This window comes from Lagopus muta, chromosome 11, assembly GCF_023343835.1.
Source record: "Lagopus muta isolate bLagMut1 chromosome 11, bLagMut1 primary, whole genome shotgun sequence".
Classification (NCBI taxonomy): domain Eukaryota; kingdom Metazoa; phylum Chordata; class Aves; order Galliformes; family Phasianidae; genus Lagopus; species Lagopus muta.
The window spans coordinates 8,124,464-8,149,604 of NC_064443.1; the positions used below are offsets into that span (position 1 = coordinate 8,124,464).

The window sequence follows — 25,141 nt, forward strand, 5'->3', positions numbered from 1 at the left end:
ACCAATGCAAAAGTGTCAAATGTTCAACTGTGACACAAAATTCCTGTCACACAGCAGCTCCAAAATGTACTGAATAAATTGTCAACTGCATACCTCATAACTAAAATGAAACCTGATAAATATATAAATTATATTCTGTTAAGTCTTGCATAATAATGTGCTAGGGAAATAAATACTAAGTTGCAGAAATATTTTCAATTCTTATGCTTTCACTGGTGCTTAAAGCATTCCATATTTGTTGGACAGCAAGAACATCAAACATTACTGAAAAGGACCTTTCCCTTAAAGGAAACCCTTGTGATGCTGACAAAGAGCAGAGAACAAAATACAATTAATCTGACATTACCAGAATAAAGGAATAGAGTTACTTACAAAGATCCCAAACATAGTTTACTTGCAAGACACTGCTCCCAAACCCAGCAGGGCAGATTCCTTTGCCTATTTTGCAGACTAAGTGTGAGAGAAGGGCTTGGATCATTCTTAATCATGCATGGTTATCACATACATTAGAAAATCTCCACTTCTAGCTGTTCTCCTCTCTATCCTTTTTCCATTTTTGTCCCCAGTTTTCTCCTGGCACTGTTTTCTTGGGAGAATACCTTTTGTTTTTATGAGGAGGAGTAATTGGTATTGTGGGCACCTTTCAGCAGCAGAGCAGTTGATCTCTCTATCTGTGTGATAATGCTCCTGTGTGCAGAGTAGGCATAGGAAGTGCAATCCTGAGTTTCAAATTAGCACACTAAATTTAAGGTGTTTTTTCTGTCAGCATTGTGACTGTGTTGTATATTATTTTTATCAAATTGATAAAAATAAGTAATCACTAATAATTTCACTAATTGTTACAGTAATCAAATACTTTAAAAGTAAAGAAACAGTTCTGTATGTAAACAACAAATTTCCTACAGAAACACCATAGCACTTTGTCACAAACATGTAACATGAATATTATAATTTTATGGTGCAACCATGCATGCATTATTCTGCATAACAGAAATGGATGGACAGATACTGCATTTTATTTTAGATAGACACAGGCATACACAGAAATCAACTGGGTTATTAAATTAAAAAAAAAAATTACATGCAAGAAATTACTTTGTCAGATCCTTCAAATTTTATTACTTTCAGTAATGAGCTAAAAATAATTAGTCACTTTTTTCAACTTTTTTTTTTTTTTTTAGTCTGCTTAAAATTTCAGTATTTTTATATTCAACTTCTGGGCTCACTGAAGGAATTTGAAGCAGATTCTACAAGTACTTAAACTTTTGATATGATATTGCTCTCATGAAGCGTATGGAAAAATAAGTTTTTACTGTTGAGAGGAAAGTTCATTAGGCCCCTACACAAGGTATGTCATCTTATTTTCATTACAGAACAAAAGCAGTTATGTATCTTATTATAGTCAACTTTTCACAAGAATTAATTGGCTATTTTAAATGTTCACCTTTCAAAAAACCATGAAAGACCATACGCCCAATTTTTTTCAACAGCCTGTTCACACAGGTGAATACAGTATAGAGTAAGCAGGATTTGCACCTTTTCTGCATCTTCACCATTTAAAAAGCTATATTATTGCATGAATTAATAGAGATCGACTGACTGATATTTCTCTGACATGTTTAAACAACAGAGCATTAAAAAAAAAAAACAGTGAGGAAGCATTCTATTAAGTAAGAATCATGAACTGCAGTAATAAAAGGTAATTTCAGGAACTGGCATAAATGCCATCACACACACACACACAAAAAAAAAAAAAAAAAAAAAAAGGAAAAGAAAAGAAGAGATGAAATCTTAGACTTGTAGATTTCAAAGAAAATGATGTTGCCATTGACTTCAGTGAAGTCACAACTCCATTTGGAGGTGCTAGGTGCTTTTAAGGGATAAACGGATCATTATTACACTGTTAAAAGTAGACTGTTACATATACATAAGAATTCAGAAGATAGATAAGAAAAAATTATTGAGGGAAACCAGCTTCAAGGATATACTAAAATTGTTCACTAGTACTACAGGAAATTGAGAACCAGGAAGGAAAAAAAAATTAAAACTGGCTGACTTGGAATCACACAAATAGACTAGAAAATAACAAAAGATCCATACAGCAGAGTAACAAATCCTGAAATAACAACTGGAATAAATATGCAAACCAAGAGAATATGCAACACAAAATAGACTTCAGTCCAAAAAGACATGCACAAGAGTGCAAGTGATTTGAACAGGAACATAAATACGACAGATGCTATCTATGATACATAAAAGAAGGGTTCTGTCCTCCAAAGGGAAAAGGTCTGACCACCTGTGTACTGGATGGTAGAGGAGATAATATAAGGTGTTATACTACTTACAATCGATTTATGACTGGATTCAAAACACTGTTAGATGATAACTGCAAGAGTAACTACGATATATTTTGTGGGAGTCTTCTCCTATACATAAGTCGTGGCATATCTAATGCATGGTTATAAGCTACAAAATTCAGCTGTAATAGACTCCAAAGCTGGACTCCCAGTCCACCAACATTAACAGTAATATTCCCACTAACTTCAGTGAAGGCAATATCTTCTCTAATGCAGATTATCATATGATTTAACAAGCTAAAAAAAAAAAAAAAAAGTTCTCATATATGTACTATCCCAAATATATGATCATTCCAAAAAGGATTACTATTTAAACTTTTCTTATTGCTATTACAATCCAGTTGCATCATTATTTCTGTCCTGTGATGCTGGAAAAAAATAGGAAGTACTCTCTACAGAAAAAATATTTGGTTACTGCTCTTCATCAAACAGAAAAGGGAACACAAGGAAGTCAAAAGGATAGATACTGAGCAACTAAAGCAGGCTTTAGCAAGAATAATAATGCTAAGCAAGCCCAAGTAATGTTATTTGGCTTGTCAAGCACTGCTGCTTGTGTTCATCATCATATATTTCAGCAATTTCTTGGGTTAAATACGTTTCTATATTCTTAATTGCATACGCTGAATGAACACAGTCTTGCATGAGTAAAACTGACATGAACTATTTTAGCCATTCAGATTTTAAAAATACTACCAGTTACTTCCTAGATATTATTATTTGCCTAATCAATTCAGTCAGTTAAGGCAAACTAAATAAATTAGAAGTTATTTAAGTTTGAAGGATCCAATAAAGTACTCCAGAAGGAGGAAGTGAAAAGCAAAGAAAACCAAATAAAACAAAGTTAACTGCATGCTTCTCTAACATAGAAGTTGAGGACCTAAAGGCTAGGATGTTCGGATTTTTTAAGAAATATTATATGCATTTTTTAATATATTTCATGGCCTTGAAGTCCACAAAGCTCATTTATTTGGATATAACAGATATAGCATAGTGACCATTGGAAGTATTCTGCAAGGCTTCACAGAGGAAGAGCACAACACAGTAAGGTAATGGATCCTCATGCTTTATATGTTACAGAGGACATCTTAAAAAGAACTTACAGGATTGTACATCTGATTGAACAACTGTTCAGCTTGCTACATTGCAAAGTTGGAAGGGAGTGAAGCACAGACAGGAAAAGAAGGAAAGATCCAGGAAAACAGCATTAGCTCAACAAAACCAGTGCATTTGCACAGAAGACCTTGTAATAGAAAAGTAGAAATTTAAGATTCTAAACATTCCTTGGTGAAAGTGAGAGGCACTGGGGAACCATAAATGTTGACTTTGGCTCCTAAAAAAGAATAGCTGGAGTAAGAAATTTAAGGTTTGTGTTACTTTCCCTTTCTCAAGTTAAATAACCCATGAAATAAAGAAAGGTGTCCACTTTTGATGATACATTAAGTGCTGCTCTCAAGCAATGAATCATGAGAAGTGCTTTTGGCTGAGGCTGCAATTTATCACCAAAGCTTCAAAGATGGCAATAATAAGTGATTGATTAAATTTTATCATTATATTTATTACTTCTCTTTTGTTTAACACAATACTGAATTTTCTATGCAGAATGACTTTTCAACAGTACAGCATAACAAAAAGTCCTTTGGCAACTGCAAATATGTCAGTAAGCAACTAAATTTAAGATAATGACAAACAAAAGGAGGATATTCTGAAGTGGGTAATAAGATTACATGTAAATATATATATACACACACATTAGATATATATATATACATACGGACACGCATAGAAAGTACTTAGCTACCTATTCAGTTAATTCCTGCTGTTCTTTCACTAATAGCAACACAATGTAAGTCAAGAAGTCATCTGTGGAATTTTGGCACAGAAAGCATTGAACATTCTTCTTTTTCTTGTTTTATGACTTTTTTAAACTTCCTGAATTTCAGTCTTTCATCTTTGTCTTAAATTGTCCAATACACATTCTTAATGCTTTAAATATTATTTTGTGCACCAAAATCACCAAAATATTGCATGGTCATTTGAATAATTACTCATTATAAACACCTTATTTATTACTTCAAACATGTCCACTCTTTAAAATGAATACAGTGTTTTCTTACTGAAAAGCAAATACAGCTGAGTTAAAAAATAAAAAGTATTTGTATTTGATAAGATTCAACTAAAAAAGCAAATTTCTTATCAAAAAATGAATCTTTTTCTCTCACAAAAAAAAAAAAAAAGATATGGAAAAAGGAGGAAAAAAGAAGAGAAACAAACAAACAAAATCAGATTTTGATTATACTTGTCCTTTGTACACATTTTCTTTCAGGCACAGCTCTTACTACCATTAGCACTCATGGAAAATTGTAAATCATAGTAGTTAAGCACATTATATTCATACCTACTAACAGAACTTGGCGAAACATATAAATCAAAATTTAACTATGATTGTTTTAAAATATCTTAATGAAAAGTGCCTTATCTGTGCCATACTAGAGAAAAGAATCATAAGTTGCAGTCAAGTTTTTCAAACTAAGTAACAATCTTGTGTCACCCTAAAAGGAGATACAGGCTATGCTTCCAGCTTCCTTAGTGTTTAATGTTCATAAATAAGCACAATTATGAGGCATCTAGATTAATTTACTCTGAAGTATGCTGCTGATGCTCCCTCCTATTTTAAGTCAGACACAGACAAGAATAACCCAGTTTTCTGTTTCAGTTAGTTTTCTAAAAAGTGAAAACATGGTGAAGGTAGATTTCTAGGGACCAATTAATTTTAACACAAGATATTTACAGGTTTGAACATAAAATATTTTATAAGTGAAAATGTGAGTTGAAAATTACTGTTTCGAGTCTACTAGTATTAACAGTCACTGTTTCTATTCAACTAAACATGCCCACAAAGAAGGTTGTTACTACATTTTATTGTGGAAATACCTGGTCTCCTACAAATGTTGGGTGAATTTCCATCGGAGCTTTATGCTCTATTTATGATATAATAAAGCTATTATGTTTTCAACTTTCTTTTAATAATCCTTTGTATTTATACACAAGGAACATACTACCTTTTCTATATGAAAGATGCCCTAGACTTCTCCGATTTTTATAAGTGCTTATTTTTCCATGACCACATGATGTGTTTATATGTGCAGCCATAAAAGATTGACTTAGGATCTCAGGTTCTTCCAGGATATTTTTATTTCTGAAGTTATCTGTGCCTTAGGAATTTTTTTGTTTGTTTGTTCATTTGTTTCACTAGGTGTTGTTTTTCTAATTGTAGACAAATGAGATATTTTAGATTGTAATGAAGTATATTTTATAGTGAAGTACAATGTAAATGCATACATTTTCTAATGAAAGAAAATTAAAAAGTAGGAATCGCATGAAAACATTTCAGGTTCATATTCTAACATATTCTAATTCAGGTATCAATAGCACTTTTAAACTATGACTTATAAAGTAGTTGTGTTTAACTAAAGCTTTTGTATGCGTTATTTGAAAAGATTCTCTCTGTTCATTTCTACAACTAATACAATACAGGCTACCGCAGACATTCAAAAACACAGTCAAAGAATAGAATTCTCAGTTTTAAATTCCAGTATCCTTTTTTACACTTTGCAAGAACTTCTTCACAGATAATGTAAATACCCTTCAACAATCTTGTACCAAAATCCTGCTTAAAGAGCAGTACTACTCAACCTGCGTCAAAAAGAAAAATTCAGAATATTATCCAAATAGTGGCAGCACTCATAGAATAAATGAACACTTTTCTAGAATATGAAATATCAAAAATCAATGTTTGCTCCACACTTAAGAATTGCAGAAGGCAAACATACTGCCTAAACCCATCAAACACATCATGACATTGGCATTTGAACAGAGAGCAGACATTACCAATGACACAGAAAAAAACAAAGAAACAATGTATGGTAGAAACGGCATAAGCAAACTTGCAAATCATTTAAGCAAAGAATATTGTAACGCATAAATTAACGCATACATTTAAATGAAACCACATTATAAAATACAGCATTTGTATGTTTTCCTTCAGCTGCTTGCTTCCACTACCTGAATTGAAATAATGAACTGATAGCTGAAGTAAGCTTTGTACTATTTTGCTTTATCACAAACACACATACGTCAACAAAGCCAAAGAATGCGGAAATAAAGCCTAACTAGAATTTCCATCTTAGAAGCAGACTTTTTTCATTAGAAAGTGCTGCTTTAATTATTTCTTATGCTATAAGCATTTCCATTTATTTCTAATCAAGGAATACATTAATTCATATACAAATTGCTGGTCTGATAATTTCTCTCCGCCCTTCTACTTTCCCTCCAACATCCTGCTCCCAGTTCACTGATTTGCCCCAGATTCTCAGAATTCTCTCACAGGGGCATTCAATATAATTTTGGAGGTTTCTAGTGGCTTTGGTAAAAGTCTCTTAAAAGTTAGAAGTATTTTATGCAAGCATCAGCAAACAGTATGGGTAGATTTAGAATTACTCTAGAAGAGTAAGTTAGTCAATCTATTCAAAATAAGAGGTTTTGTATCTTTTGGCAGGGTTTGTTTTTTTCCTGATTATGGCTAGATTTTGTTTGTTTTTAAGATGGAACTTACCTTTTTCAACTGTGCTTCCAACTTACTACACTCTTCTTTCTTTTGTTCTATGGCTATTTCTAAAGACTTAAGTTTGGAGTCTCTTTTCAGCCCTGCTGATGCCAATGAAGATGCATGTTCTTTGAGATCGATTAAACTAGACTGAAAAATGACCAAGAGCAAAAAGTTAATTCCTAGTCACCGGGACACTAACTTATTGCCATCTTATTAATCACTTTGATGCTGTTCCCCCCAGTTCCCCAAAAAGAGTTGACACAAAGATAAGCATTTATAGCCAAAGACAGTATTTTAAGAGTACAACTGACAGAACCACAGGAGCTGGCGTATAGTGAAACACAGAAACATTCATAATACAGGCTAATTGACATTATATTCTGGAGGTGCAATTATTTTGAAGTCTATTGATCTGATTGACAAGTGAAAACAAGCAACAATGTAATCTCTGAGCCTTCTGGATGCTTATGGAGAGGGAAATGTACAGAAGACAATACACATCTATGCAAAAAGTGAAGCGATATTTTATGCACAGAAGTGAGGACTATGAAGAATGCCTAAGAAAACAGCAGTTCAGAAGCTGGCCATTGAAGTGGCAAAATTTCAGTACTTTAAATGATTCAAGAGTAATCCTAATGCACTTCCTTTCATCACCATGACATAGAAGAATATAGATTTTATTGTGAAGACTGACCTCTTTTTCTGTCAGTTCAGCTTGTAAAGCATTAACTTTCTCCTTCAAGTCTTTGTTTTCCTTTTTATAAGATTCAATTTCTTCAAGTCTTTCTCTGTCATCTCGCTCCCTTTGCTCCTTCAAGCGTTCTATTATTCTTTCCTAACCAGGGAAAGAATAGCAAAATGCAAAAGTTGGGTATCATTTTAAGACAAAGTATAATAAAATTTCTTTACATTAAATAGCAATTAGAAAAAACAGCCTTCAGAAACAGAGGAATATTAAAGTTTATGATATTGAAGTCAATGGAAGATTTCTTCTGTCAATAACTCCAGATCAAGATTTAAAATACTTGTTGAGGGTATCATAGTACAGAAACTGCATTAAATACGTATGCTGCCCTGGGCGTGCCTTATGTTGTGACAGACGCAGAAAGTTATTCAACTCAGTAATGTATTTCCTGTATTTGTAAGTGATTGAAGTCTTTGTATATAAGTTCAAAACAGAAAGGCATGACTGGTTTGCTCAGATTGAGTTTGGTTGCTTTGATTGCTAGTAGCCTCTATGCAGGCTGCAAGATGAGTTTTAATGACTCCAAATATAATCAGAAATCAATCACTGTAAGTTGTCTAAAATACAGAAAAAATATCCTACCCAATTTACGATATCCATTCTCTATCAAATTGATAGCGACCCTGCATGTTTAAATTCAGCCACGTTTTTCAATATTTTGCTGACTTATATTGGCTATAAGGACTGCTGAAATCACCAGTTGGTAACTGGACAATTAATTTTAAAAGGTAAATGCAAAAAATTAAAAGCGTTAGTATGGGTTTTGTTAAGTCTTGACTATATTCATCAAAATCACATTCTACCAATTCATTCAGCAAAACATTCAGCTTCTCAAAGGGATGTTAATCTATTTGGAATTTCTAATATTTGTCACTTACTTAAAAGCTAACTGTAGACTCCACTGTATTTGCAATTAAGCATGTTTGGCTTTCAAGTTCAATTTCATTTTTTTATAGTTCTATGTTCTTACTTTAAATGTTTAAAAATAAACTTCCTTTTGTGTTATGTCTTAATAGTAAACAAATTATTATGTGCTACAGGTTGCTACAGATCAAATATTGAAAGCAGACATGGAGTATAAACAGAATATAGATGTAAATGACAAATGTCATTTGCTAAATGACTAATCTGGTTTTAGACACGAAACTAGACCTAAGTGCAAAATATGTTCTATATTGGTTCCCGTTGTAGAACCAATTCAATTCAAACATTTATGCTCCAAATTATTTTTTTTCCTTCCAGTTATGTAACATTGGCTATCAGTTGTTATTCTTTGTTTTTCCAATATTTGGAATAAAAAGCACATCACACATGTGTTATAATGTTGTATATTATTAGGAGTTTTTAAATAATCAGATTAAGATCTTTACTAAATATCTATGCCTATGATTGCAAATGTATTTGGAATCTCTTCAATATATCGGAAGACAATCAGTACTGTATTGAATAATCTCGTAATATGATTACTAGAACTGTTATTTTGTGTTGCTGAATTCCTGAGGAAAACCTTTTCAAAAAGCTGAAATCATGCTGCTGCTTTCTTTTTGTATCCAGTATTCCCCTGACAAGAGGAATTCCATTCACAAGACTTAGCTAGCGGAACATACCTGCTTAGAGAATTAGCATTACTGTGAAAATCTTCACATAAAATAGCAAAGACTGCCATATTTGAAAATCATAGCCCTTTTTTTAAATTTTACTTAGAAAGAAAAATACAATGATGACATACTATGTTCTCCTTAGGGGAAAAAAAAAAAAAACAAAAACAAAAGTAGCCAAAACTGAAAAATGCTTGGCTCTGTGTAATTAAGCGTTTCCAAGGCTGTACCAACACCTGGCAGGATTTCATACGGAAATGTTCATACACATAGATCGCTCTGAAAATAATGCCTCCTTTTTATGTCCATGGAAATTACAGCAGATGTACTGAGCACAATACCACTGTTTCATAGAGTAAATTCTAAGCTACACAACAGTATTTTTTCTTCTAAAACAAATTAAACATGCACTTATTTCATTTTATTAATAAAATAGTATACATTTTTCTTCATTCAATCACAAAAGAAGACTGATTTGCTTGTCAGCTGCATAAAGCTAAATGTCAAAAACATGTGTTAAAAGGCCCTAATATACCATGTTTTATTTGATTAACAACTAGCTTACAGAAATCCCAACAATGTGTTCTTGTTTCAGTCTTATTTGCATTGGCAAGCTTTCCTATGCACTAATCTAGGACCTCACAGGTCTAATCTATTTGCACTTTATCACAGAAGCAGGAACTGAATTGCCACAGCATATAGCTCTATTATCAGGCATACTCAATTGCTTATCTTCTGTATGCTGCTACAGTAGAACCAACTTTATGAATATCAGCTTCATGAAAGCAGCCTCTTGAGCTGCTTTGGACCAGCGCAAGAGCTGAGATATTCTTTGAAAAGTTTCTTGTTAAAACATCAAGGGAGCTGATAGCATTTCTGCATATTTTAAAGTTGAATTTTTTATTTGTTTTTTAAGAGGAGTGAATTTATTTTTGGTTTATTGCAATGCAATCTACCTTGTCAAGAACTTTCAGCACTTGGAGAGTCTCTAAGCTTATGTGTAAGGAATTGGAAGAGTACATCTTTTCGGTGAGCTCTAAATGTGCTCAAAAATGCCTAAAGTTGTATTGGTTCACTTCTGATTCCCAAAAGAGAAAAAATGACATCAGCAATAGCATTTGAACAATAAAGATTACAGTTCACTACAGAAAATTTTGATTAGTTTATACATCTATAGTACATCCAAGCTATCTAATCTCATAATGTGAAAGAACATTGGAGAGAGATACTTGAGAAAATCTACCTTTCATGAAGAGTTAGAAGTCCTATTTTCTTGTTCAGAGCTTAAATCTCAGTCTTTCAAAAGTCTTTCTCAGTACTTTCAAAAACAATGAAACATTTCCATTTTGAAACTTTAAAAAGAGCTTCATAATACTTCATAGTACTTGAAGAGCTTCAAAATCATATAATTTCATTATATGATCCAGTTTTAATTTTTCTTATTTGCATAAAATAAGGAACTAAAATTAGTATTAGTGAACTCTGGTTAATTAAACTGATATAAATAAATTTCAGCTCCATTTTAAATGATCTTCCCAATGTGCTCATGGACTTTTATTTATTTGTGTACAAACTAAAATTCTGACAACCAGGGAATTTAACAATGAAGGTAAAGTCAAAAGCTGTGTGTAACATCTGGCAAGATGTAGCTGCAAAATAGGTCTGATGTCATTTCTAGAGTGGGGGAAGGGATTAGCTTATAGAGGATTTAACCTGTAAAGAAATAGGGGGTATATAAACACTGACAATCATTTTACGTCCTTAGAAATTCTGTATGGTTGAATGAAAGCAGCATTCTTGCTTGACAGCATTGCAAATTTAAATTGATAATTTACTTATTATAATTATTTTAATATTAAGAAGTTACTAAGAAACTACAATCAAGTGTTCTTGTTTTGGGCAAAAATTTATTCTGTATTTCTAACTGTATTTGCAGTGGAAAAAGTTAATAAATTGATAAAGTCTGCTGATATTAAAAACTGAGAATCAGCTAGGATAAACTGAAAAATTGGACACAGTTAAAGATGAGACATCAATGTGAAAATAAACTGCCAAGGTATTAATTCCAAAAGAAATAAGGAATCTATACATCACAACTCATTTAGAACTTCCAGAAGAAGCTTACTGGTTTCTTTTAATGTATAAAAGCATGTCCCAGAGACTACACTTAAGATTGAGAAACCTACCCTTGAAAGCATGGCCTCAATGAAGCTTGCAGACTTACAAAGATAGCACTGCTTAAGTGACTGAAACAGTCATCAAATACCACAACACAATTCAGCTTTATGACATTTCTTAAAAGCGATGTCTTGCAAAATAATACTGTTGTCTTCATCACTGACTTTATTTAAGTAAGTGACTAATTTGTACTGAATTCAGCCTTAGAGAATCCATGCAAGTTCTCCTCAATGCTGCTTGGAAAAAAAAAAGAAAAAAGAAAAAAAAAAAAAAAGAAAAAACTAATCGCTTTGCTTTTAAAAAGTATCTGCCCATATATATCCATGAAATTCCAAATGAAGTAGACACAAAATGAAAAAAAAAAAAATCAGAGGATTTGCATCTAGCATTCAAAGATAATCTAACTTTTCCAAAACAGTAAAACTACCATCATTAAAAAGAATTTGAATCTTCATTTCAGAAATCTGAAAATTCCATAACATCAGGATCTGAAGTGTTCATTACATTTAATTTTTCACATGTGGAAAGAAAATCTATAGCCCAACTTTCCACATAGCTGTATTAAAAAATACTGCATCTTGAATTTAGTGAAATTTTAGTTTCTATATCTGAGATTAATAGAATATTTAATTTCACATTATATTAAAAACATCTCAAAAATCATAAAAGCTTCTGTACTTATTTCATTAAATTTTAGAATGACACTGGTATAAAAAGGCATGAAAACAGTTAACTTCCATCACTCACTAATTTTCACTTTATCTTAACTCGGTATTTCTTCAACTTTTCTATTTCTAGTAGTAAGAAGTAGGCCAAAGATTCAACTGCATTTTCTCTTTGAACATATATAACTGAGGCAAAACATGGGATACATGACTCCTTTGGCTTCCGATGGTGCACTTTTAGCACTTTTAGAATGCAGTTTAACTCTGCTTTCTATACTGACATCAGTAGAACAATGGTTAGAGAAGTGCTTTAAATTCTATGGGCAGATCAAGAAATTGATAACTTAGACTAATTTAGAGCAGATGATATCCAAGAAGAAAAGCAAATTAAAAAGCAATTCCTGACATTTACTTATAATATGCTGTGTCCAGATTTCTGATTTCCAAAATCATCCATATGAATTAACAGAAATTACTAGAAATGCTGCTTTTCCCCTGTTGTCTACCAAGCAAAGATGATTAAACACAAAGAAATAAAAAAATTAATCAGCAATGTAGGTGCTAATACCAACATCACAGTGACATTTTAAACTCTTACGTAGCCATGAATGCTGTCATTGTAGTACACACTGCAAAATGGCACATCATGTTTCAATTAGTTGAGCTCACCTGTGCACACTGAAGTGATATTATGAAGATCTGTTAGATGCAAAAAAATTGAGTATTTATTTGTATTTTTTGGTTGGGTATTTTTTGCATAAATTCACTCCTCCTATACAAAGTAAACTAGTAGAAAAAAACCTTACTGAAATGGGTGGGCCAGCTTCTGTTCAAAAGCATGTAGCTTTTAAAGGGCAGGTGGAGGGGTAGGAAAGTTGGAAGTAATTCTCCAGGATTCTTGTTGTTTCTCATTCAGTTTTGTTTCTAATATAAATTCCAGTTTCTGTTATACCTTAAGCATAGTGAATCAGTGGTTCTGAGAGTGCCATGGGAGTAGCTGTCAATTGCTGTTGGCTCTTTAGTTTGGGTCTGTTTACCAAGCAAAATAACAGGATAATGAAGATCACAAAGCCATCAAAATACCTCATTCTCTCCCTTCTATCAAAGGCAGGTATCCATGCCTTTCAGTTTATGCAGGGAAAAAGCATTCCCTCCATCCAGAAAGTGAAAATTGTAATGTGTCTTGGGACATTACTCTATCCCCATTTAAAAGGATACCCTTTGATATCTCAGAATTCCATTTCACACCATCAGTCAGGAATCACTCCTTGTCCCTCATGCCAGAACAGAGCCCACCTGCTTTCCTGACAATGCCCATAGGCATCATTACAGGTGCCAGACCAACTGAAAAAGACATTTTCTGAACATGCTTCACCTGCAGGAGCAGCACGTTATGTGCTGTTGCATAAGAACACATTACCTTTTCAGATAGAGCTTCTTCTAAGGTGGCTAGTGCTGTGTCTGTGTTACTAGAATCTGTCTGCAATGACTTCACTCTGTCCTTTAAATTAGTTAGTTGTTTGTCTTTGTCCCTAAGTTGCTCCTGTAGATTTTCAATCTGAAAATAAAAACAGATCATAATAATCATAAACCTTGTCTTACCATTGCATTAGAAAACTGGGCAATAGGAGCAAAGGAATGTGTACATGTTATACGCACAATACACATACTTCAATATACTGTAAATTTATTTGTTATATAATATGAACATTTTAAACTTATATTCTCTGATTTGTTGTCCTTTGCTATAAAATAACATTTTCTAATAAATTAAAGAAAACAATATCAGCACAGTCAATCATTTTTTTATTTAAATATTTGTTATTAATCACTTTAAGGTACTGCATTATCTCAAATTCAAAGTAATTCAAAAGTATGTATGGAATGGTCCCTTTAGATAATTCTAGCTGCAATAAGAGCAAAGAGAGGCAAAATTCAGTTCCTCAGTCCCAAATCAAGGAATAGGTGATAAAATAACCTACCTACCTAACAACAACTTCTTCTATAATGCCGTGCTGTAAAATAAATTCATCCACACAGATGTCAGAGTGTTTATATTTCAAAAATCAAAACGAAACAAAACAAAACAGAAAAATGCAAAGAAGTCCACACTTTATTTCCCTTTTATTTAACACCATGAAGACTTAAGTTGTGTTTCGGACAATAAAACTACTTAAAGCAGATCTAATTCTTCCTATAAACACGCTGCTGTGCAAGTTAGAAAATTTTTGCTCAAACAATTGTCCACAAGGACCAGCTGGATCCTGGAAACAAGCCTGAACAAATGCACTCAGCTTCTGATGGTCATGGCAATCTTATTCTATGGCTGTAAGATACTGTGATCACAAAGCAGGTAAGGCAAGCAATTTTATTATTTGTGTACAATTTTATTAATTGTGTGTCAGTAGAATCAACCTCCCTTCTTCCTGTGCTCTCACTAATACATCACTGACATAAAACCTAAGCTTGCTTGATAACATTTAGCACAAATAGAAACAAATAAGCAAAACACGCCTACATCTGTAAGGTAAGAGTAAGAACACTCTGTGAATGCAGAGCTTCCACTGTCTGCGGTGGGAGTCTAACTCACGAAAAGTGTTATAAAAACTGAAATGAAAAATTGTGCCAAATCTTATAGGTATTAAGTTATGTTCCAGTTCTATAAAATACAAAGATGCACAAATGATTTAAGTGACTCCCTGTTTCTGAAAGAAAGGTTCTAACAGGAAGAACCTCTGACAAGACAGAACTTGAAAACTTAAGAAGTATGTTTAACAGATAAATGAAAGGTATATGGTTTCAGCAGGCATGTTTATCAATCTATTGTCTTGGAATAAACAAATTAAATAACAAATGACCCTCACAAAAGACACATGGTGCAAATAAGAACCGGCTCCACAAAGTTTATGAAACTCCATGGGAGTTTACAAAGCGGAAGAATATTGTAGAAATTAAATACAGCATTCATCACTTTACTAGTCGTCCCCCCCCACCTTTACAATACTTTGTTTTGATTCTTATTTTCAAAGATTTTATGAATTACAGCATATGGAAACCTGGGTCACATTCCCATGTCTGCAAATGACCTTGAGAACATAATGAGGTCTCTTGACTTTAACTGCTCTACAATACATGATGTATAGAAAAAGTTTAAAATATTCTATTTCTGAAGTTTTTTCATATAGCATAAGATCCTCAAAAAATTTATTAGATAAGGAGCACAGTTATCAAAAGGCATACAAAGTGTTATCACAGAGCATAATGCACATCATCCCATGCAACTGGTTTTCTTTCCTGTCATGGATTTAAATAAATTAGGAAACACTATTTTCTTCCAGAAGACATTACGCTATAGGACAGCAGAGCAGGAATCCAGCCTTCACTGATATCAACACACATGCAATCCCCACACTTTCTGGTACTACTACTTTTCTAAGTACTGCCTTACTGCTCCCAGATCACACTTTCAGAAGGTATAACAAAAACATATCAAGTGCTGTGACTCTCAATGATAAAAACAGACGAAATTGAGCTGCTTCGTAGATCTGTCCGTATGGACTGATCTTGCAGCATCAGAAATTTTGACCAAGGCTCTCTCCTTATCAGCCTTGATTTCTCAGTGGTAATCGGTCACAGTACAGAACAAAGCAAGTGGCTATGAATATCTATTTAGCTAGCAAGCACTCTAAGCCACTATGCAGAGAAGTAGTAGTTTCTGGATAGTACCACCTGACTGTATAAATTACTGAGAGTTTCATTAAAAAACTGAAATAAACTCATGGCTTTTCACTCTCATACAAAGTACAGAGCAGTTTGGATTGTAAATTGCTGCTAGAAGTTGGAGAGTGCTGTAGTTGCAGAACATTTTCTAGATATCAAGAACGAGCTTCCAGTTTTACAGACAAATATGGAGTCTAAAATAAGGAGGAAACTAAAAATGGTACCAGATACGCATTGTATTTCTTCATATTTTACATTAGATATGTTTGTTACATAGATATATATCTATATGGATTGTATACCTATACATAAAGACATTTTAATGAAATCTTTATAAGTAAATCTTAACCATAATATATTCTTGATCAGCCAAGGCTTCTTGGTAGCCTTCCTATTCCTGTGGTAGTGTGCACTCAATGCACCTTCTGCATAAAGTTGAGCGTTTTTTTTTTCCTTATGACAGTGTTTAAATACAGAAACTTTAAACTCTGTAGAAGAGCTGTGAATAAATGACTGTCTTCAGTGTTAGAAGTGGATAATATTCTTCCATCATCCCAATCAAATGATCTCAATGAATAAGAAAAGGTCATTTCAGCAAAAACAATCTTCCCTATATCCCGAAGATGTCAAAGATTAGATAATTTCTTAAGGTATGGTCATTAGGAAGGATAAAAAATAAAGATGAAACTGAAAAGATGGTTACAATACTTATTCAAATTAAACATGTAGTGGGACAACATATAAACACTATGAGATAAGTCACTAACTTTTTCTGTTCATTTCATAAAATAATGTTATTCTTCTCATGGCCAACATAATTTCCATTTCAAGCAATTCGGACTTAAACAGAATCTGGATTCTCCATAATAACTGTTAAACTACATTTAAAGATTCTGTTACAAATCTGAAGATGAATTCTTCACACGAGCATTTTCACAGAACTCAAAACTTATGACAATAGAAAATTTGATCCCCACATGCAAAAAAACATATCAAATAATTAACAAATTATCATGCCTGGAGCACAGCTGTGGGTATTGTATGAAGTTAAAATAAATTTTAAAAGAAAAAGATTAAATTAAAATAAAATTTGAAAGTAAATTTAAAGGAGTAGATTTCAATTAGAAGGTGTTTACATCAGCAAGAAAAATGCAAATGTTGCATTTTTTAAATTACTATTATATACATACATGGTCTGGTATGTCAGATTACTACTCCAGGGAAAATTATTCCACTTGTTCTGTAAGCTATAAAACATTAAGGTATATTTAGAAACGGTTTGGTGAAAACTTGGCATAGAATAGTTCTTGTAAACGATCTCTAGTAATATTTTTCTTCATGTGTATGTTTTATACAGATACAGAAATAAGATACATGTGTTAATGAGTTAAGAACTTTTTATTTTATGGCATGTGTATTAGTCACATCTAAAATTACATTAACTGGCATTCAGCAGACTGCACACTGAGTTTCTTTCCTTACTTTCATCCAAGTATTAATGATTCTAACAACTGCCTCGTGACACCCTGTGGAATATCTGAGCAATTGCACACTTCAGTTTAACCAAAATAAATTCTTGAGCAAAGAGGAAATAACACAGGAGAGTGAATATTGATTACATGTTTTCTGAACCAAAGTTAAGATCTGGTCCTTTATTATCATCAGCTTGACCTACCAATTCTAGGCACCCTAAATTAAAGTACTTGTTTCCTACGCACAGTGCTTATCTGAATTCCACAGCATTTACACTATTTCCTTCCTCTTAAAACTAATTTAAAATATGATCCAACCCTTAACCAAGAAAACATGTTCTAAAATTATTCAGCATTTACAAAATTCTTTCCTCAGAGGTAAAGAGAACAGGCAGCAAATTAAAAACATCCCCATTGAATCACAACTGCTTTAAAATAAGTCAGTTGATTCACAGTCCATAGATAAAACCGGAGGAAAGGATCCGATTATTCTTCTATTTGGGCTATATAAATCTGAAGAAAATACATTGACAGGAACAGGATCACATTGAAGTACACATGGGGAGAGGAGAATCAGTAACACAGTTTTTGTTTGTTGGGATAGGCATGAGGTTGGCAAAGATCTGCTAACACAGACAAGAGTTTATGTCTAGTAAATCACAAACAGTTCTCTCAAAAAGGCCTCGTTACAGGAAGCAGAGACTGAACAGCCTCACATGCTAACATCTTGGAATACCAAGTATGATTGAGTTCCTCCTGGGCTTTTCAAACCCGGAAAGAATAACCCCTCAGGTAACCTCCGTTACCCTCTAACAAACACTGGCAGCAGGCATACATGTTAGAATACGATGCTATTCCTGAATAATAACCTACTTTGAGCATTTGTTACAAGGACTACTACAACTTTATTTATCTTCAAAAATTTATATTCTTATCTGATAGGAAATGAGTTTCTGTGTAGCTTTGCCAACGTGTAATTTTTACCTGTGTAAACTGCCACGTATCTGTGCCACGAGCTGTATGAAAAGGCACTGTTCCATTCTTTCTGTATTTCACAAAGTGTATATATTCCAAGAGCTTACAACAGACATTATTTCAATTTGGAAATCCAGCACCCCTACAGATAAACATCTTTCTTATGGGGCATCCTGTCAATGAAAAGCAAGTGCTAATCTTTTGGTGACGGTCTCAGAAATGGTTCTTAAATGCTCAAGGGATTCAGTTAAATCTCACCGACAGATTTTAAAACTATAACTCAAGTACTAAAAATAAAATTATTTTCATTATCAATTGTATGTACATGTGTTTGTCCATGCATAATTTCTAAGGAAATAACCATCCTTAGTCTGAATGACAATTTAGAATGAAAAAAACTGAAAATATTTTTCCCTATCATCCATGTAAAAAATATTACTACCTTAAAACTCAACAGACATGAATAGTTCTTAGAAAACACAACAGATTTTTAGTCATAAATTGTTACCCAACTAGTTGCTAGTTATTCTATATCACATTCAAGTACTTCAAAATCTACATTAACAAGTTTTAAAGCATCTATCTGAAGTTTCCCCCTGGGAGGGTGGAGCTATGGTTCCATAGCTTTTCACTGACATTCGTGATACATTTTAATGACATTTTTCATTTTTAGCATGATTTCAACTAACAAAACGAACTCACTGAGGAGCACCTTGTGCTTACACAGTTTGACATTGCAGAACTGACAAAAGAGATGTGCTTCAAAGTGTTTCCATTTCACTACCTTCCTTCTACTGCTTCTTCCTTTTAAGTAGGTAAATACAACAGTAAATAGATGAGTGTTACAGCTAAATTTTTTGAAAGAAAACAGATTATGAATATTCAAATGAATGTGACATGGAGAATTTATCATACAAAATCTTTAACACATTCTTAAAAAATGTGCAGCTTAGAACTTATTTACTAATATACAGGATTTGCACTAATCTTTGGTTTTACCAAGGTAATCGGAAAAAGGCATGTTTATGTTATAATTACATGTTAAAATACTCTTGGATTTCATAAGCAGCTTCAATAGCTATCAAAACACTTGGCTATTTCTCAATAGAATAAAGCTTTATATCTATAGCTGCTGGGAGTACAATATCTTCTCAATTTACAATATTTGCAGAGTGCCTGGATATGAGGAGGAATGGATATGAAGGTGCCCAAGGAGATAACATCTCCAAATCAATCGGTTTATAAGATTTCCATGAGAAAAAAACTTTTTTTAATGAGAGATGATTAATTAGTTTGAGTAGGTTTTTCTGTTACTTCTCACTCCCTTCAGGACTGCAGCTCAAAGTAGCAAAGTACAGCTGCACCATGACCACAATAAAAAAGTTTATGAAACCAATGCTTCTTCAGATAACAGCCCTCACAGTAACCTGATGACAAGAGCAATAGAGAAGTGGAATGAGCTGGTTATTACCCTGGTGCTACTCCCCAGCTCACACAATCCAGAAGACAATCCTTCAGAATTTTGCTTTACTTCACAAATTTAAACTGAAAAGATATGAAACTAGAAAAAAAAAAATGTAAATAAAATACTTCTTCCTGAGGTATAATTGCATTGTTTCCATCCGAAGTGCTGGCATTTCTACACATTTTCTGCTTCTTCCAGCTCATCAAGTCTTTGCCATTAAGATTACAAAACCAGTCAGATTAATAATGTGCTTCATTTTTTTTTTTTTTATGGTTCCTCCTTACTCTTATGACATAAAAGAGTTTTTAAATCCACTTTCATGTTACTAAGAATCACTGAGTCCATTGTACCTAAAATACAGAAACACCTTCCCTTCTGCCTTGTCTAAGCTTCCAACCTTCTCGTGTCACGTCGTCTAAAGAAAGCTGTAAGTGCCTTGTATGAAGTAAAGCTAATTTTTACTGTGTTTAAGCAAAATAAGGCTTCAAATTCTGATTGGTGTCTTTCTAGAAATCCCACAAATAAAACCAAAGATTTATGACATGCAACTTTTCCACGTGAAATAAATTTCTTTTTTTCTCCAAATCTTGTTAGATGGTGTTTTTGCATTATTTATTGCACTAGTGTATACAGTGCCTTTTAAAAACAATTCTGTATAAAATAGCTCCAATACAATAGCACAAACCCATAACTTACGTAAGACACACCTATTTTTCTATACTCCCAAAATACTAAATTTATACAGATCTGACATTGTCAGCCAAGAATTTATGGGGAAATTATATCCTTCGGGTTTGCATTGTCCCCTGCAATCTACACAAAATGCTAAGTCAGCCAAGTGTACCATGTCATAGAGAACAAACTTCAAGCCTAGAGATGACATGCTTAATATCACCAATTTGGTTAGGCAAGGCTCTATGTACAGACTGTTTTGAAAGACTGCATGAATATTTGATCTCTGCCTTGCTCAGTGGACAGAATAATCCCCATAGCAATGCAGTGTGCATGGTTAACTCCTTACGAAGTTGAGTAAGAAACAAAAGTTGAGAGCCATGAGTTAACTACCTTCTTTTGTGAATACAAACCATGTACAATGTGCTCAAGTAGAAGGCCAGCATTACACCCATGGTCCTCTGTACTTAGAACTAACACTTCAGTAATCCCAGGTCAAACATTTCCTGGGCTTTTTCCTTTATCTAATTGCATCTGTTCAATTCATTCTCATACATGTGAATACAAAAAATATATATCCTGTAATCAGAAACATCAGTCTGCTATTTCATATAGATTTGAATTTAGAAACTGACAGCATCCTCTTGCATCAAGAAACAGAAGCAAAAGTGGTAGAGCACAATTCATATTTGGAGGAGGCTCAAAAAAGGAAAAATAATTCCTTCCTCCAAAGAAAAGTGTTTTTATTATTATTAGAGCACAATCACTGCAGGAAATATTTCATCCATCTTTACTTAATGTGATAAATTTCTTCCATAACATGTTATTCAAATGTACTGCTACAAGAAGGATTCAGAGAAAAGAACAAGACTTAAGAGTGAAGGGGGAGATTTCCATACAGGGAGAGAAGAAAATTCCCATAGGGCTGCTTAAGAAAGGGATCTGCCCTCAAGTCAGCTGATACTTTAACAGGCTATAAAAACTGGTCAGTGGGCAAACTGAGCCAAGAGAGCAGAAGCTGTCACACAGAAAGGAGCTCCTGGAATGAAAGCTTGGCTTCTGTTGCCAGACTCCAGCTGAGAAAGAGCTGGAACTTAATGCTAAAATTAACCTTCCCCAGGAAGCTGGCCAAAAGAAGCCTGGGCTGATAATATCCACTTATGTATCTGGAAATGCTCAGCCTCTGTCTCCTTCTCTTTAGGGACCAATAAATTCTCAGAACAAAACAGTCTGACTCTTGGACTCTTCTAAGCAGGACTGTCAGATATCCACTGAAAAGTTTTTGCTCTCATTATATCTATTTATTGTGATATAACTCAAAATGTAAGAGGTATTTTCCGGACAGTAAAGAAGTGAAATAAGACATAATTTCAGTTACAACACATTAAGAGGTGGACATTGATTCTTAACAAGGCTTCTTATAATAACCACCTATATATTTTCATGGACAGATTTTCAAATCAGGCTGGAAAAGAATTCCTACATCTCAGTGTTTTACATGCTGCAAGGTAATGAGTGATCACAGAACTTTTCTTGAAGGTCAGCCCAACTGCACGTTCAGAGTACCTGAAAATGGAACCTGCATTACTTTTGCAACCTAAAAAATAGTAATGCTACATGCCAGGTATTTGGAGATGTCTGAGGATTTGTCACATATGGTCAGTTCTGCATTATTTGGTATAGATTAAAAAGGATATGTTTGCTTATGCAAGAATTTTTCAAAACAACTTTGCATGAAAACTGTTACATTATATATGCAACAGTTAGAAAAACTGTTACATTATATATTCAACACTTAAGGTATGTAATATGCTGTAGTCATAGAAGTTAGCTTGAATATACTTTAAGATAAACTCAGAGAAAAACACTGCTTTGACAAACTCACAATTTTAATACAAATCATTTAAGATGAGATAAATCAGAAGTATATCATTGATCATCTTGCCATTCCTATAATGTCTATATCAGTTAGGAAAACTTGGAAGACTTTGCCCAGATTAAAAAATTACAAGTCTAATAAAGTTAATGGACTGCTGGAAGAGAAAGGCAGCAAAGAAATTGCACAGACAAGTGTTGGGCAACAGGGAATACTGAAAAGGAAAGCTGCAGAGGAAACAGAGTAAGAATAACCACCTCAAGAACTTCAGAAAGAAAGCAAAAGCAAGTTAGACAGTGGAATGAGAAGCATTCAAGTGCAACAAGGGAAAACAGAGAAACCAAGCTGCTGAATAACATAAATGAGAAATAGAAAGAAAAAAAAAAAAAAAAAAAAAAAAAAAAAACACACATGCATTATTATGTTGCATGCATTATTTTAAAACACATAAATATATAAATGGAAATATATTGAGAAACAGCAATAACATAAACTTCAAAATAGGAAGCAAATCTGTTCTGAAGGCAGATCTAGGTTTCGGTTTCCCAAATATCATAAGAACAAAGCTAGATAAAAAGCCTTTTACCTCATTTTAAATGAAATTAGTTCCCTTTATAACTTGTTAACAAAGTCGCTTTTATTACTGAAGAGCAGGGTAGCATTAAATGCATTGGGCAGAAAAGACAGGCAAAGGAGAGTGTATCCTCTCTGATAAATGAAAAGGAAGAGCTGGCCTCCTCAGACATGGAAAAGGCTGAGGTACTTAACAAATTTCTTGCCTCAGTCTTCATGGCCAGTCAGGCTGCTCATGACTCTCATGTCCCTGAAATTCTCAGTCGGCTTCAGAGGAGCAAAATCTACCCCAGTAAGAACAGAGCAAGTCCAAGACCTCCAGGCTGAAATCCGTGCAAGTCTATAGAGCTCAATGACATGCATCCGGGGCTGTGAAGGAACCGGCTGTTGTAGTTGCTAAGCCACCCTCCATCATATTTAAAACACTGTAGCCGTCAGGTGACGTCCACAGTGACTGGAAAAAGGGAAACGTTGCTCCCATACTCAAGAAAGTGAGAAAAGAAGACCCAGGGAACTACAGGCTGGTGAGACTTACCTCTGTGCCTGGGAAGGTCATGGAGCAGATTCTCCAGGAAAAGATGTTGAGGCAAATGCGAGATGAGAAGGTGATCCAAGACAGCCAGCATGGCTTAACCAAGGGCAGATCATACCTGGCACGTCTGTCAGCCTTCAATGATGAAGTGACAGCATCAATGGACAAATGAAAGGTAACTGATGCCATCTACCTGGACTTATGCAAGTGCTTTGACATGGTCCCACATCACATTCTTATCTCTAAATTTTTGACATATATGGATTAGATCCACTATTTGGTGGATAAAGAATAGGTTGGATGGTCGTAGCTAGAGGGTTGTTGTCAATAGCTCTATGTCCAAGTGGAGGCCAGCCACAAGGGTGTCCTCCAGGGGTCTCCAGCAGAATGAGGGAGGTGACTGTCCCGCTCCACTTTGCCCTTGTAAGGCCCCACCTGGTACACTGAGTCCAAGCCTGGGGTCCTCAGTACAGGATCGATGCGAAGCTGTTGGAGCAGGTCCAAAGGAGGGCTGTGAAGATGCTCAGAGTGCATCTCCTGTGAAGACAGGCTTAGGGAGTTGGGCTTCTTTAGCTTGAAAAAGCAAGAATCTGGAGATACCTCACTGTAGCCTTCCAGTACTTGAAGGACACTTACAAGCGGGAAGGGAACTGACTTTTTCCCCTGTTTTATTGTGGCAAGACAAGAAGGAATGGCTTAAAACTAGAAGAGGAGAGATTTAGGTTAGATGTGAGGAGGAAATTTTTCACACAGAAGATGTTGAGGCACTGGAATAGGATGCCCAAAGAGGCTGTGGATTCCCCATCTGCAGGTATTCAAGGCCAGGTTGGATGGGATTCTGGACAGCCTGATCTAGAGGCTGGCAACCCTACCCATGGCAGGGAGTGGACCTAGATGATCAGGTCCCTTGTGACTTAAGCCATTTGTGATTCTGTGATTTATTTCACTGCAGTTGCCTATTTATCCTTTCTTCAATCAACATAATTGCTGGGAAAATTTTATATCACCTGAAGGTCTAATCACTTTTAAATTTTATTCTCTTATGTTTATTCCTTCCATATTCACTCTGGTACTGCAGTTTGTAATAAAATATCCTTAACCTAGAGAGAAACTGATCTGTAACTGATCTATCACGTACATCTAGGTAGACAATACCTAGTTAAAAAATTAACACCAAATTTAATATCATAATCAAATATTCTTCCAGTTTTTGTTTATACTTTTTATGTATATATGTGTTGAAATACTTTTAGAATTACTGGTTTTGTGTTTTGTTTCTGACTAACCTTACTATACATTTGCACTGATGGTTTATGATTACCATTTAAATCATCAGCTTGAGTGAAAGAAAACGTTTCCTCACATGGTAAGTTTAAAAATATATTTAACATGCCCTTGTAAGGTTTGTATTTGAAACTCAACACATCTCTCAAATAAGTAACTCCTGTAGTTCTGATTCCAAAGGAAAACTGTGAAAGATACAGCCATTTAGACAAAGCAAAATAAATGTACATTTGAACAACACATTGTACTTTTACTATGAACGAGTATAACTCAAATACTGAGATCAAACACAATTGTGAATATACTAAATGTCTAACTTCGGTGCAGCATACCACAATTAATTTTGTTACAAGTGTCTGGCCATAAATCACATTTTAATGGTGATTTTATATCTCATTATATTAATGTTTTCATTACATAAAA

The 25,141-nt window shown here is 34.0% G+C and overlaps 1 protein-coding gene across 6 annotated transcripts in view; it reads right to left on the reverse strand.

Moving 5' to 3' along the window:
- ERC2 (ELKS/RAB6-interacting/CAST family member 2) overlaps positions 1-25,141 on the reverse strand; it is a 428,344-nt gene that overhangs the window by 258,371 nt on the left and 144,832 nt on the right. For 5 of the 6 annotated variants that reach the window (XR_007379214.1, XR_007379215.1, XR_007379216.1 and 2 more), the window contains exons 9-12: positions 13,570-13,707; positions 7,658-7,798; positions 6,970-7,110; positions 3,458-3,493 (exon numbers count right to left, since the gene is read on the reverse strand). Coding sequence is in view for 3 of the 6 variants with exons in the window: in XM_048956930.1 (XP_048812887.1) it covers positions 3,458-3,493; positions 6,970-7,110; positions 7,658-7,798; positions 13,570-13,707 (456 nt within the window). In the remaining 3 variants the exon portion in view is untranslated. The remainder of the gene's footprint in view (positions 1-3,457; positions 3,494-6,969; positions 7,111-7,657; positions 7,799-13,569; positions 13,708-25,141) is intronic. The other variant, XM_048956931.1, reaches the window with a different exon arrangement.